Below are 11,733 nucleotides of genomic sequence, written 5' to 3' on the forward strand. Positions count from 1 at the left end.
AGTTCTGTGTCAGGAACCATGACAAAGATCAAATCTCTTTCTATGATATCACAAGTCACCGCCTGGTCATTGACCACGGATTCCTTACAGCAGACGCACTATAAAAGTCATGAGATACTGCACACTTCTAGATCTCCACGTAGTCACTAATAACTGATCTGGCCCATCCTTGGATGAAAACGTCCGTCAGGGTGGGGCCACTCAGGACTGCAGCTTCCATTCAGTCTTGGCAATTTCAAAAACAGGACTGACCTCAGCAGTATACGGCTTCACTCTTCAAGGTATAAGTCAGCAACAGCCAGATGGAAGATACACGGAGAACAAGGTATTGGGCAGGTGTGGGGGACGTGATAAGTGGGGTGCACAGAATGTCCGTGCAGTCCTTGGGTGAGTAACTCTCCCAGCACTTCTGTGTGTTCAGCTGCCTGGATGGTCCCTGGTTCTTTCTTCCCAGAACCTTCAAATGGTACCATGTGGGGGTCTTTTGGGGCCAGTTCTTTAGAGCTGGCTCATTTTCCCAAAAAAGAGCCCTCTAGCTTCAAACCCAGGGTAAAAATGCAGCCTGGTAGGTGAGGGGTTCATCCCTCCTTTCACAGATGTTCACTGATTGTTTTCAGGCTCACACTTATTCCTAGCCCACGTCTTAGTGTCTCCGAGCCCTGGCCTTTGCCCATTCCTCCAAGAATAAACCTCCAGTGTGGGAGCTGTTAAGCATCTGGCACTGGGGTGTGCAATGGGACTCCCAGCAGACTCCCTCCCTCCTTCAGTTCCTTGCCTCACACCCATTCTGTCCAGAATTCTGACCCCTCTCCAGAGATCTGGGGGGATAGGACTCTGTGCTCAGAGGTGCCCCACTCAGCTCGCATTTTGTGGTTTCCTCCACCCTCTTCCACCAGCTTTCCATCTTCTAAGCACTGGCTTCAGTTTTCTTTGTTGCTAATGTTTCTCATTTATCTTTTAAAAATCAATTTATTGTTCTTTATCGGGGTCTAGAAGGCAGAGGAGATATTGTATACACTTAGTTTGCCATCTTTAACTGGAATTCTCTCCCTGGTTTATAAGATTAAGGATGTAGACTGGTGAACTTGGGCAGAAGGGAGAAATGTGAGATTCTGGACACAGAAGTAGTCAGACCAAGGCTAAAAAGTGTCTTTATTTACCTGGGCAGCACACACTTTGGGCATTAATGACAAGGATTGCCAGCGCTGAGGGAATACTACTTGTGGCGATCATCTTCTCCCAAGCTCCACATTTTAGCCTTGTACAGAGTGATGTCTTTGTAGACCTTGAAGTGGTTCAGCCTGCGGTCTTCACGTTGCGGGTTGACCTAGAGAGGAGGAGGCAGATGTCAGAAAGAAACCTGTGGGGAAGGGGAAAGACCTTGTCTTGTAGCGACCTGGACTTGACTCGGGTCCCAGTCTCCTGATGTGTGGCCCCTGGTGCTTTTTCTTGCTAAACCCTGTTTGTGAAATGAAGGTGACATAATCAGAATTGAAAGACAAGTGCGACAGGAAGTTCGTCAGGTTCTTCAAGTCTCTTCAAAATCCTGTGTTTCTTTCTTAGGAACAGGAGCCCTATATCGTTTAGGGAGATCATACTTTGTCAGCAAAGGTCCGTCTAGTCAAGGCTATGGTTTTTCCAGTAGTCATGTATGGATGTGAGAGTTGGACTGTGAAGAAAGCTGAGTGACGAAGAATTGATGCTTTTGAACTGTGGTGTTGGAGAAGACTCTTGAGAGTCCCTTGGACTGCAAGGAGATCCAACCAGTCCATCGTAAAGGAGATCAGTCCTGGGTGTTCACTGGAAGGACTAAGGTTGAAGCTGAAAGTCCAATACTTTGGCCACCTGATGCGGAGAGCTGACTCATTTGAAAAGACCCTGATGCTGGGAAAGATTGAGGGCAGGAGGAGAAGGGGACAGCAGAGGATGAGATGGTTGGATGGCATCACCGACTCGATGGACATGAGTTTGGGTGAACTCCAGGAGTTGGTGATGGACAGGGAGGCCTGCGCTGTGGTTCATGGGGTCGCAAAGAGTCGGACATGACTGAGCGACTGAACCGAACTGATGCTAAAGACTGCATTTCCCAGGCTCCTTGCACTTAGTGGTGTTTTTCCAATCAATGACACAAATATGTTACTAGCATTCACATTTTCCAGAGAAGGGGACAGAATTTAGAGATGTAGGTGACATGCCCGAGACCACTCTACTAACAGCTGGGAAAGCAAACTCAGGCCATCTGACATCAGCAAGCTTTGTTTAATCCACGCTTAGCAGTATTCACTTTGTACCAGGCACTGTGTTCTAAGCACTGTCTCATCTAATCCTCAGAACAATTTCATGAGAGACATGCTGGATTATCTCCATTGTACTAGGAGGAAGCTTAGTCACAAAAGAGCTTAGTCACTTCCCAGGGTCACACAGGGACCAGCCAGAGTTCGAGTCCAGGCAGCTGGCTCCATACTCTGTTTCCTTAACCACTGCTGGATTACGCCTGACCTTTCAAGTAAAGGAGACCCACTTACCAAAGGCTCAGAATCCCATCCAATCTCTTGACCTTCAGTCTGTGTCTCTGGGTATTTCTTTCTTGGTCCCTGGGCAGCATGGTGGATAAGATTTAGAAACCTGGCTGGGAGATGAGGCAGGGGTTACAAAGGAGTCAGGTTTGGGGACCAACGAGAGATGCTGTGCCCTTGACTCTGGCACATCCTCCTGACAGGCAGAGCATCAGCCTCCGAGGCTTGCCTAGATGTCAAGACACAGGCATCTGGTTCTTCCACGCATCTCTCAACAAACATCTGTTGAGAACAAACTGTGTGCCAGGCACTATTTGGTCCCTGGAGGCAGAGCAGAGTGAGGTAGACATGGTTCCTGGTCTCCTGGTGATATAGATTGGGTGAGAGGTCAGGGGATGCAATATACAAGTATAAAACCCGACATGTACTCCCTGTTGTATTTAAAGTGGGTAACCAACAAGGACCTACTGTATAGCACAGGGAACTCTGCTTAATGTCAGGTGACAGCCTGGGTGGGAGGGGAGTTTGGGGGATAATGGATACATGTGTATGTGTGGCTGAGTTGCTCTGCTGTGCACCTGAAACTACCACATTATTAATTGGTTATACTCCAATATAAAATGGAAAGTTAAAAAGAAAAAGAAAAACAAGCCGCATAGAGGCAGGCAGTGATGCACACTGTGAAGACAGGCGTAGGCCCGGGGGCAGGGGGAGGCAGGGCTGGCTACTTAGGATGACGAGGGGAGGCCTCTCCGGATGCCTTGCCGGTGCCAGCCCTGAGAGAGGCAGAGGAGGAGCACACCACAGGCAGCAAGAACAAAGGCCCTGGGGCATGAGCGAGTCTGGGCAATGAAGCTGCCGAAGAGACGGTGAGGAGCTGGACAATAAGAAGTGAGGTCAGATCCTTGTGGATTGAAATCAGCACGGCTCTCAACACCAGGTATGTTTCTAGCTCTACACCTGAAGGACTTAAGTAGATTTCATTTTCAATCTACCCTATCCAGTCTCAGTTTGAGGGAGGGAGTCTGACAAGGGGAAGAAGCTGGCTTGTAGTCAGACATTCATGGCCCTTCTACTGCTAGCTTGACAGGTGGTTTAACTTCTCTGGGCCTCACTTTGCTCATCTGTAAAATGGGAGGAAGATATCTACCTCAGCAAGATGTTCGAGAATGGAATTAAAAAATAAAGGACTTGGCCCTGGGCCGATCTTATCCTGAATAAACGCGGCTTGTAATGAAGTCCTTACCACCTGCTATTTTCCTTATTGCTATAAGTCCCCAGCTGCTATCCTTTGCTCTAGCCAGGCTGGTGTCTCCCCTACAGATGGAAACCTCACTTCCTTGTTCTCCGTCAGCCTATTTCCTTGTCTGTCTCCACGATGCTGTGAAATCCTCACTCCTCCTGCCCACCAGCACTTCCCACCCTCTCTCCTACAAAAATCACACATCCTGCCTCAATCAAACTCTACCCTAAGAAGGTAGAGGGGAAGGAGAAAAGCTTGTCAGAAGAGTCAGGCTTCCTATCAAGTATCTTCTTCCCTCATTCTTAAATGTGGCCCCACTTACCCGTATTATCACAGCCATGCCAAACTACTCCCAGTTCTTGGCCATGCTGCTGTCTCATTTCTGTGCTTTCCCATGTAACCAGAATGTCCTGCATTCTTCTACACCTAACATACCCCACCTCACCTTCTCCAGGAGGACTTTCCAGAACTTCCCTGTCTGAGGTGGGCACCTATTTCCTATGCTGCTGCCATCCCAGTCTAGCTCTCTGTTTACCTGGGTATTTACATGTCTGTCTCTTAGCCTATGGTATGACATTCCCAGCCCCATTCTAGTGACTATCACAGGGTAATAATGAAAATAATATTAATAACATGTCCTGATCACCATGTACCAGATACTTTTTTTTTTTAACACAATACTGTTTATTTAACTTCAAAAACATTTCAGCATTTTAAACATACAAAAAAAAAAAAAAAAAAAACCCAGAACATTGCAGTTCATGTTTAGTATAGAAGGTTCTTGAACTTTCACTGGTGCTGTGGCTCTTGGCTTTTCTGACAATGAAGAGTTCTACGGTTTGTTTTTAAAAAAGAAAACCGACAGTTTAAAACTATGGCACTTCAACTAAAAAGGATCCAAAACACTTCTCATGCCAGCTGACCCCTGCCCCCTTTTCCACAGCTAAGAATGGCAGTAGGATGCTATGTCACTATATACAAAAACAAGACAACCTGAAGCTAAATGGATGCCCACTGCGGTGTTCACAGGTCCAGCCCCACAGTGCACGCCCTGAGCTATGCCCTCTCCGGAAGGCATTGCCCCCACAGCCTCCACACCAAGCAAGGAGCTTGACGTCAAGAGTGTGTCTTGGTTGCTTTGTTCTTTGTACAAACTATAGATATGTACATTTGAAAACTCGGAAGTTCTAGCCAATGACCATAGGATTAACACACCACCTTACAGATTTTTTAAAAAGTGCCAGAAACATCTTTAAGCCTTGTCACACCAACAGCAAAGTGCACAGAGTGAGAAGACGAGAGCCTTTTGGTTTTAAAAATATTTGGAAATATGCACAACTTTGATACCGTTTCCGGGTGCTCCAGATACCCATGGCCACTTCCTGTAAACCACTGACAATGCTAGAGCACTTGGAGAGACTACGATGTGATCATGAAACAATCGGGTAGTTAAACCTAATGAGGGCAACAGACCCGTCTTGGACGAGGGGTGCGTCAATCACAGTGCTCCCTGCTCTAAGGTATTCACAAGGAGAAGATGCAACTCCTCCTCCCCTTCTTCCTTCTTCTCCTCTTTGTCTTCCTCCTCCACGTTTTTTCCGGGCAACTTTATCAGGAGCTTTGGCGCCATCAACTTCCATTTAGACCTAGTCTGCGGCATCCTTCTCCCACTTCTCCTTCAGCTTCGCTGCCTTGTTGGTGTATGGCTGCTTCTCCCGGTCACGTAAGTTACTTCACATCTCGCCCAGCTTCCTTGCCACATCTCCAATAGAGATGCCAGGGTTTGTAGACTTGATCTTGGGGCGGAATTCAGAGCAGAATAGGAAAAATCCAGATGGTGGTCTCTTGGAGGCATTAGGGTCCCTCTTCTCCTTGCCTCCTTTAGCTGGTCTGTAATTCATTTACCGATCACAGGGCACTTTATCCGCCTCTGCCATTTCATTGAATTTAGACTTCTCTTTCCCAGACACAGTCTTCCACCTCTCAGAGCATTTCTTGGAAAATTCAGCAAAATTGACAGGGACCTCTGGGTTTTTATTCTTATGTTCCTCTCTGGACATCTGCACAAAGAAGGCATAAGCAGTCATCTTGCCCTTTGATCTCTTGGGATCACCTTTAGCCATCTTGACTGTACTGTTTGCTAGTCTGGGCAGCGCGGGGCCCTAGATACTGTTTTAAACACTTGCAATACATTGTTTGATTCTCACAACACCTCTAAGAGATAGGTTCAGAAATGTTAAAAAAAACTTGCCCAAAGTCACACAGTTAATGAATGGCAGAACCAGGATTTGAACTCAGTTAGTAGAATTCCAGAACCTGTGCTTGTTATCAGCTAAGTATTGGACGGATGAACAAACGCAATGTCAGGGCCATGAGGAACATGGTTTTTGGCTTGACAGTTAATAAACTGGCAGTTTTGAAAATGTTGGTTTCTCGTGAGTTTTGTCGGTATGAGTTCAGCTTTCAGATGATCAGACAGAGGACTGAGGCCTGCCCTAAGGAACCACTCCCCAGAGAGTCTCCCAGCCGGCTGCCTCTCTGTCTCTGTCTCAACGTCATTCTCAAATCCTGGACTTACCGTCTGCAGGTTCTTCCAGGTTATCATGCCAAGACATGGGCTTTCTGGTGATTGTGTGAACTAGAGAAAAACAGCATCATAGGTTCAAGTTAAAAAAATTTCTTCCTGGCCTTTCTAAGACCCTCCCTATGCTGGATACCCATTTAGCATTTTGTCAGTGTCTGTCCAGTGTCAGATATTATGCTGGGCACTAGGGCATAGGATCTTCAAGGACCTCACAATCTGAGAGGCACTGTCCTGATGATGGCCACCAGCCATGTGTGGCGACTTGAATTTGAGTAATTTAAATTTAATACAATTGAAAATCAGTCCCACAGCCGCATTTCAAGTGATCAACAGCCACATATGGCTACTGGCTGCCATTCAGGGCAGCACAGACAGAGAACATTTCCATTATTTTGGAATGTTCTCTTGGACAGACTGGCCTATGGAGATGTAGATGTATCAGGCAGCCAGAGACAGTGATATATCCCCAGGAGGCCATGTGGTACCAGGTAGAGGATCCACAGACATCTATTCAACTCATAATTACTGATGCAGTGGAGGTAGGGCTGCGAACAAGACAGAGAAGGTCCCTGTTCTCCCTGAGCTTTCACTCTACTTGTGGTGACACTCAATAAACAGATATATAATATCAGGCAAATATAAGTAAGATGCACAACCGCACAGAGCACATTATATGGATAAACCCATGTTGATGGTGGGCACAGTGTGGGTGATGTGTCTCTAAAGACAGACAGAGGAGCAGAGTCCTGAATAAACTTGCTGTGTGAGATACATGGGGAAGATCCAAGAGTGAGCGTGGTGAGTTAGAGAAATATCAAGGAGCAGAGTAATTCTGCTGGAGGGAGCTGGGTGGATGGAAGTAGTAAGTGAGCAGAGGCCAGAAGGAACCAGTGGTCTCCACGTGTTTTATCCCTATCTCCTACCAGTAAAAAAGACAAAAACTTCCACATGTGTATATTGATACAGTCTCTATGCTCTATTGTCATATATTAACAAAGCATCATTTCTTTCTTTATACATAAGTATAATGATAGGTATAAATTCTAATATTTCCTCACTTAACCCCAATGGATCATATTAATCATGTGCCCAACGATTGTGAGCTGAGAGACCAAGCAGTTTTCATAGGAAACCTGGACACTGCTGGAGGGGATTATGAAAATTGTTGAAATGGGCCAAGCTTAAACAGAATTGGATGTTAAGTGGTTTTCTTGAAATTAGTAGTTGGGGGCTCCAGAGGAAAACCAGGTTATCATAAGCAAAATGAAGATACACATTTTCTGTACTCTCATCCCCCACCCCCAGCCCCCAAAGGTAAGTTATGTGAGGAGGTGGTTATGCTTAAATAAATGACTGTCCTAATTATTTCACTGCATAAATGTATATTTAAATGTCAATGGTATACCTTAACTATATGCAAATCTTATTTTAAAATAATGACAATCCATTTCTTCTACGCAGCTGGGCTGCAGTGGACTACAGTTAATCAGGTCCAGGACCGGGGGGGCCTTTTCCCATTGGAAGAGACCTTGATGCTAGGAAAGATTGAAGTCAGGAAGAGAAGGGGACGGCAGAGGATAAGATGGTTGGATGGCATCCCTGACTCCATGGACATGAGTTTGAGCAAGCTCCAGGAGCTGGTGAAGGACAAGGAAGCCTGGTGTCGCAAAGAGTCGGACATGACTGAGTGACGAACAACAAGGGCTAGAGGAGAATTCAGAAAGAAGAGAAAGTGAAGAGGTGGGGAATAGCATGGTGATTTAGGAAATCCACGCATTCAGATATGGTGGGACAGAAAAGAGCCTGTGGATGCTGCAGAATAGACACTAAAATGTTTATTAAAGGAACAGGGTGCAGGTAAAGGGGAGCTGGGATAAAGCTGGGTGGGCAGCAGAACCACATCCACGGGGCCTTACGTTCTGATCAGGGTAAACCTCAGCTCAGAAGCTGTGGGGCCTCTGAGACTGGATGATCGAATCCCCTTTAGCACAGCTCTCGCCAATTATGGTATAGGGGAGGGTTGGAGGGCTGGGCCTGGAGGGAGAAAGAGAGTTAGGAGAGCATCAGATCAATGCAGGCAGGAGTGAGGAGGGTCCTGCTGAGGCTTCAGAGGCCGGATGGAGAGAGGGCCCAGCTAAGTGAGGACTGGCAGTCTTGCATGATGGCATCTCCCACTGAGGCAGGAATGTGGGAACCTGTCCTGTGAGAGAAACGCTAAGGAAAGAAACAGTACGGTGCCTACTGAGCTGTGTGGAAAGAGAGAGAGACTGAGGATGACTCCCAGGCTTCTAACTAGGGAGAGAGAATGGCTGTGGTGCCTTGTGCCTAAAGCAAGATCTTCTGGAGCAGCCACAGGCGGGAGAGGGGTGCGGGATGAACCAGGGAAAGGGAGCTGGGAGGTGGTTGTGGACGTGGGTCTGGGTCTCCATTTGAGACTCGGTGGCCTTTAGAGGGAGCTGATGCTACAGGACCAGCTGAAATTGGCCCAGGAATGTGCAAAGTGAGAGGAGTTGGGGTGGGGCCATCTAATTAGGGGGCATGTTGGGTCTTGAGTCTGTGCCGCTTAAATTTTCTGCAGGTCTTCAGGCAATATAAGAAGATGGAAAGAAATGCTTTAACATATTAACAACAAACCAAAACACATGCAAAACAAAACACAAAACCCTGCAAAACATTTCAAAAGCAAATTTATAAAGAACCTTTCAAATTTGTTACAATAAAATATTTAATCAGGATGTGGATGCATTTTAACCCATCTGTTTGATGGGATGGGGAATAAGACCCCCACCCCAACCCCAAAGTCATAGTTCTGAAATGTTGAGACTAGGGGCGAGGTCAGAGGAGGCGTCTCCTACTGGGCTCCACCCCGCACCCCCTGCTCCGCACCCCTGCCGGCCCCTTCCCGCGGGGCGCCCTCTTTCCCTTCCTCCGTCCGGTAGCGCCCCTCACCCTTGCGGAGTGGATTCACGTGATACTGCGTGTAGAGTTTCTGGGTTCGCAGCTCTTTGAGGTACAGTTCCCGCAGGATCTGGTTCTGGTGGACCTCATCTAAGATCGCTTTCTCCTTCTGGTGTCCAGCCATGGCCTTGGCTCTGCTGTGTCCGGTCAGTACAGCGCCCCCTCACCTCGCCAGACGCTCACCAAGTGCCAGGCCAAAGGCTGTCTCCAGGCAACAGAGTCCCAAGCCGTCTCCAGGCAACCGGTCCTAGCTCACCCGCCTCCCTCAGACCTCGCTCCTGCTCGCCCATCCCCCCACCCCCAAATCTTAGAACGCCCTCTTTAGGAGCTCAACCCACCTCCCCCAGCTTCTCAGGACATATCTAGCCTGGTTACAGAAGGCTGTCCGACACTCCCAGAAAACAGACTCGCCATGAAGTGATCAGTCAATCCTAGAGGAAATCAGTCCTGAATATTCATTGGAAGGACTGATTCTGAAGCTGAAACTCCAATCCTTTGGCCACCTGATGCGAGGAACTGACTCACTGGAAAAAACCCGGATGCTGGGAAAGATTGAAGGCAGGAGGAGAAGGGGATGACAGAGGATGAGATGGTTGGATGGCATCACCGACTCAATAGACTTGAGTTTGAGGAAGCTCTGGGAGTTGATGATGGACTGCTGCAGTCATGGGGTTGCAAACAGTTGCACACAATGAGCAACTGAACTGACTGATGAAGTGACAGACCCAAGATGTAAGGGGCTTAGGATTCAGCCTAACCTTGACTAGTCATTTCCTAAAAAATATTTTGGAAGGAGCAACAAACCTCTCTACATTAAAGCACATGTCCAAAATTGAGAGCCTCTATGTTTATCTCCGCATGTAAGTTAAATAAGCAGGGTGACAATATACAGCCTTGACGTACTCCTTTTCCTATTTGGAACCAGTCTGTTGTTCCATGTCCAGTACTAACTGTTGCTTCCTGACCTGCATATAGGTTTCTCAAAAGGCAGGTCAGATGGTCTGGTATTCCCTTCTCTTTCAGAATTTTCCACAGTTTACTGTGATCCACACCGTCAAAGACTTTGGCATAGTCAATAAAGCAGAAATATAAGTTTTTCTGGAACTCTCTTGCTTTTTCGATGATTCCGTGGATGTTGGCAATTTGATCTGTGGTTCCTCTGCCTTTTCTAAAACCAGCTTAAACATCTGGAAGTTCACGGTTCATGTATTGCTGAAGCCTGGCTTGGAGAATTTTGAGCATTACTTTACTAGCATGTGAGATGAGTGCAACTGTGTGGTAGTTTGAGCATTCTTTGGCATTGCCTTTCTTTGGGATTGGAATGAATGACCTTTGCCAGTCCTGTGGCCACTGCTGAGTTTCCCAAATTTGCTGGCATATTGAGTGCAGCACTTTCACAGCATCATCTTTCAGGATTTGAAATAGCTCAACAGGAATTCCATTACCTCCAGTAGCTTTGTTCATAGTGATGCTTTCTAAGGCCCACTTGACTTCATATTCCAGGATGTCTGGCTCTAGGTGAGTGATCACACCATAGTGATTATCTGGGTCATGAAGATCTTTTTTGTACAGTTCTTCTGTGTATTCTTGCCATGTCTTCTTAATATCTTCTGCTTCTGCTAGATCCCTGCCATTTCTGTCCTTTATCGAGCCCATCTTTGCATGAAATGTTCCCTTGGTATCTCTAATTTTCTTGAAGAGATCTCTAGTCTTTCCTATTCTATTGTTTTCCTCTATTTCTTTGCATTGATTGCTGAGGAAGGCCTTCTTATCTCTCCTTGCTATTCTTTGGAACTCTGCATTCAAATGGAAATATCTTTCCTTTTCTCCTTTGCTTTTCACTTCTCTTCTTTTCACAGCTATTTGTAAGGCCTCCCCAGACAGCCATTTTGCTTTTTTGCATTTCTTTTCCATGGGGATGGTCTTGATCCCTGTCTCCTGTACAATGTCATGAACCTCAGTCCATACTTCATCAGGCACTCTATCAGATCTAGTCCCTTAAATCTATTTCTCACTTGCACTGTATAATCATAAGGAATTTGATTTAGGTCATACCTGAATGGTCTAGTGGTTTCCCCTACTTTCTTCAATTTCAGTCTGAATTTGGCAATAAGGAGTTCATGATCTGAGCCACAGTCAGCTGCTGGTCAGACATGACTGAGTGACTGAACTAAACTGAACTGATGTTTATGTCAGAAACATGGCGAGGTTTCCCATGCATAAAGACATTCCTCCCCATATCACCCATATGATAAATAATATAGACAGGATAACCCTTTCTTAACCCTACAAGAAACTTAGGAACTTTACAGTTTATTTATTTAAAATTTTAAAGTTGTGGTAATACACATAGAATTTGCCATCTGAACCACTTTTAAGTATTGTAGTTTAGCACTGTGAGGTATAGTCACACTATATGAATTTGTGAAACT

At 46.3% G+C, this 11,733-nt stretch overlaps 1 protein-coding gene across 1 annotated transcript; it reads right to left on the bottom strand.

Annotated features, from left to right (window-relative positions):
• Window positions 1–1,216: 1,216 nt before the first annotated feature.
• On the bottom strand, window positions 1,217–9,425 carry CFAP144 (cilia and flagella associated protein 144). Its single transcript, XM_052637771.1, has 4 exons — window positions 9,293–9,425; window positions 6,338–6,397; window positions 2,526–2,629; window positions 1,217–1,327 (listed from the first exon to the last, which is right to left on the bottom strand). Exons 1-4 carry the CDS (start codon window positions 9,423–9,425, stop codon window positions 1,217–1,219), a joined length of 408 nt encoding a protein of 135 aa, XP_052493731.1.
• Window positions 9,426–11,733: the final 2,308 nt, after the last annotated feature.

The sequence above is a fragment of the Budorcas taxicolor genome, chromosome 3, assembly GCF_023091745.1.
Source record: "Budorcas taxicolor isolate Tak-1 chromosome 3, Takin1.1, whole genome shotgun sequence".
Taxonomy (NCBI): Eukaryota; Metazoa; Chordata; class Mammalia; order Artiodactyla; family Bovidae; genus Budorcas; species Budorcas taxicolor.

Coding starts and splice junctions, on each gene's coding strand:
- CFAP144 (XM_052637771.1), bottom strand. CDS start 9,425: ATGGCTGGACACCAGAAGGAGAAAGCGATCTTAGATGAGGTCCACCAG. Junction 6,398..9,292: donor CGTGAATCCACTCCGCAAGG/GTGAGGGGCGCT, acceptor GTTTTTCTCTAG/TTCACACAATCACCAGAAAG. Junction 2,630..6,337: donor CCTGGAAGAACCTGCAGACG/GTAAGTCCAGGA, acceptor CTCATCTCCCAG/CCAGGTTTCTAAATCTTATC.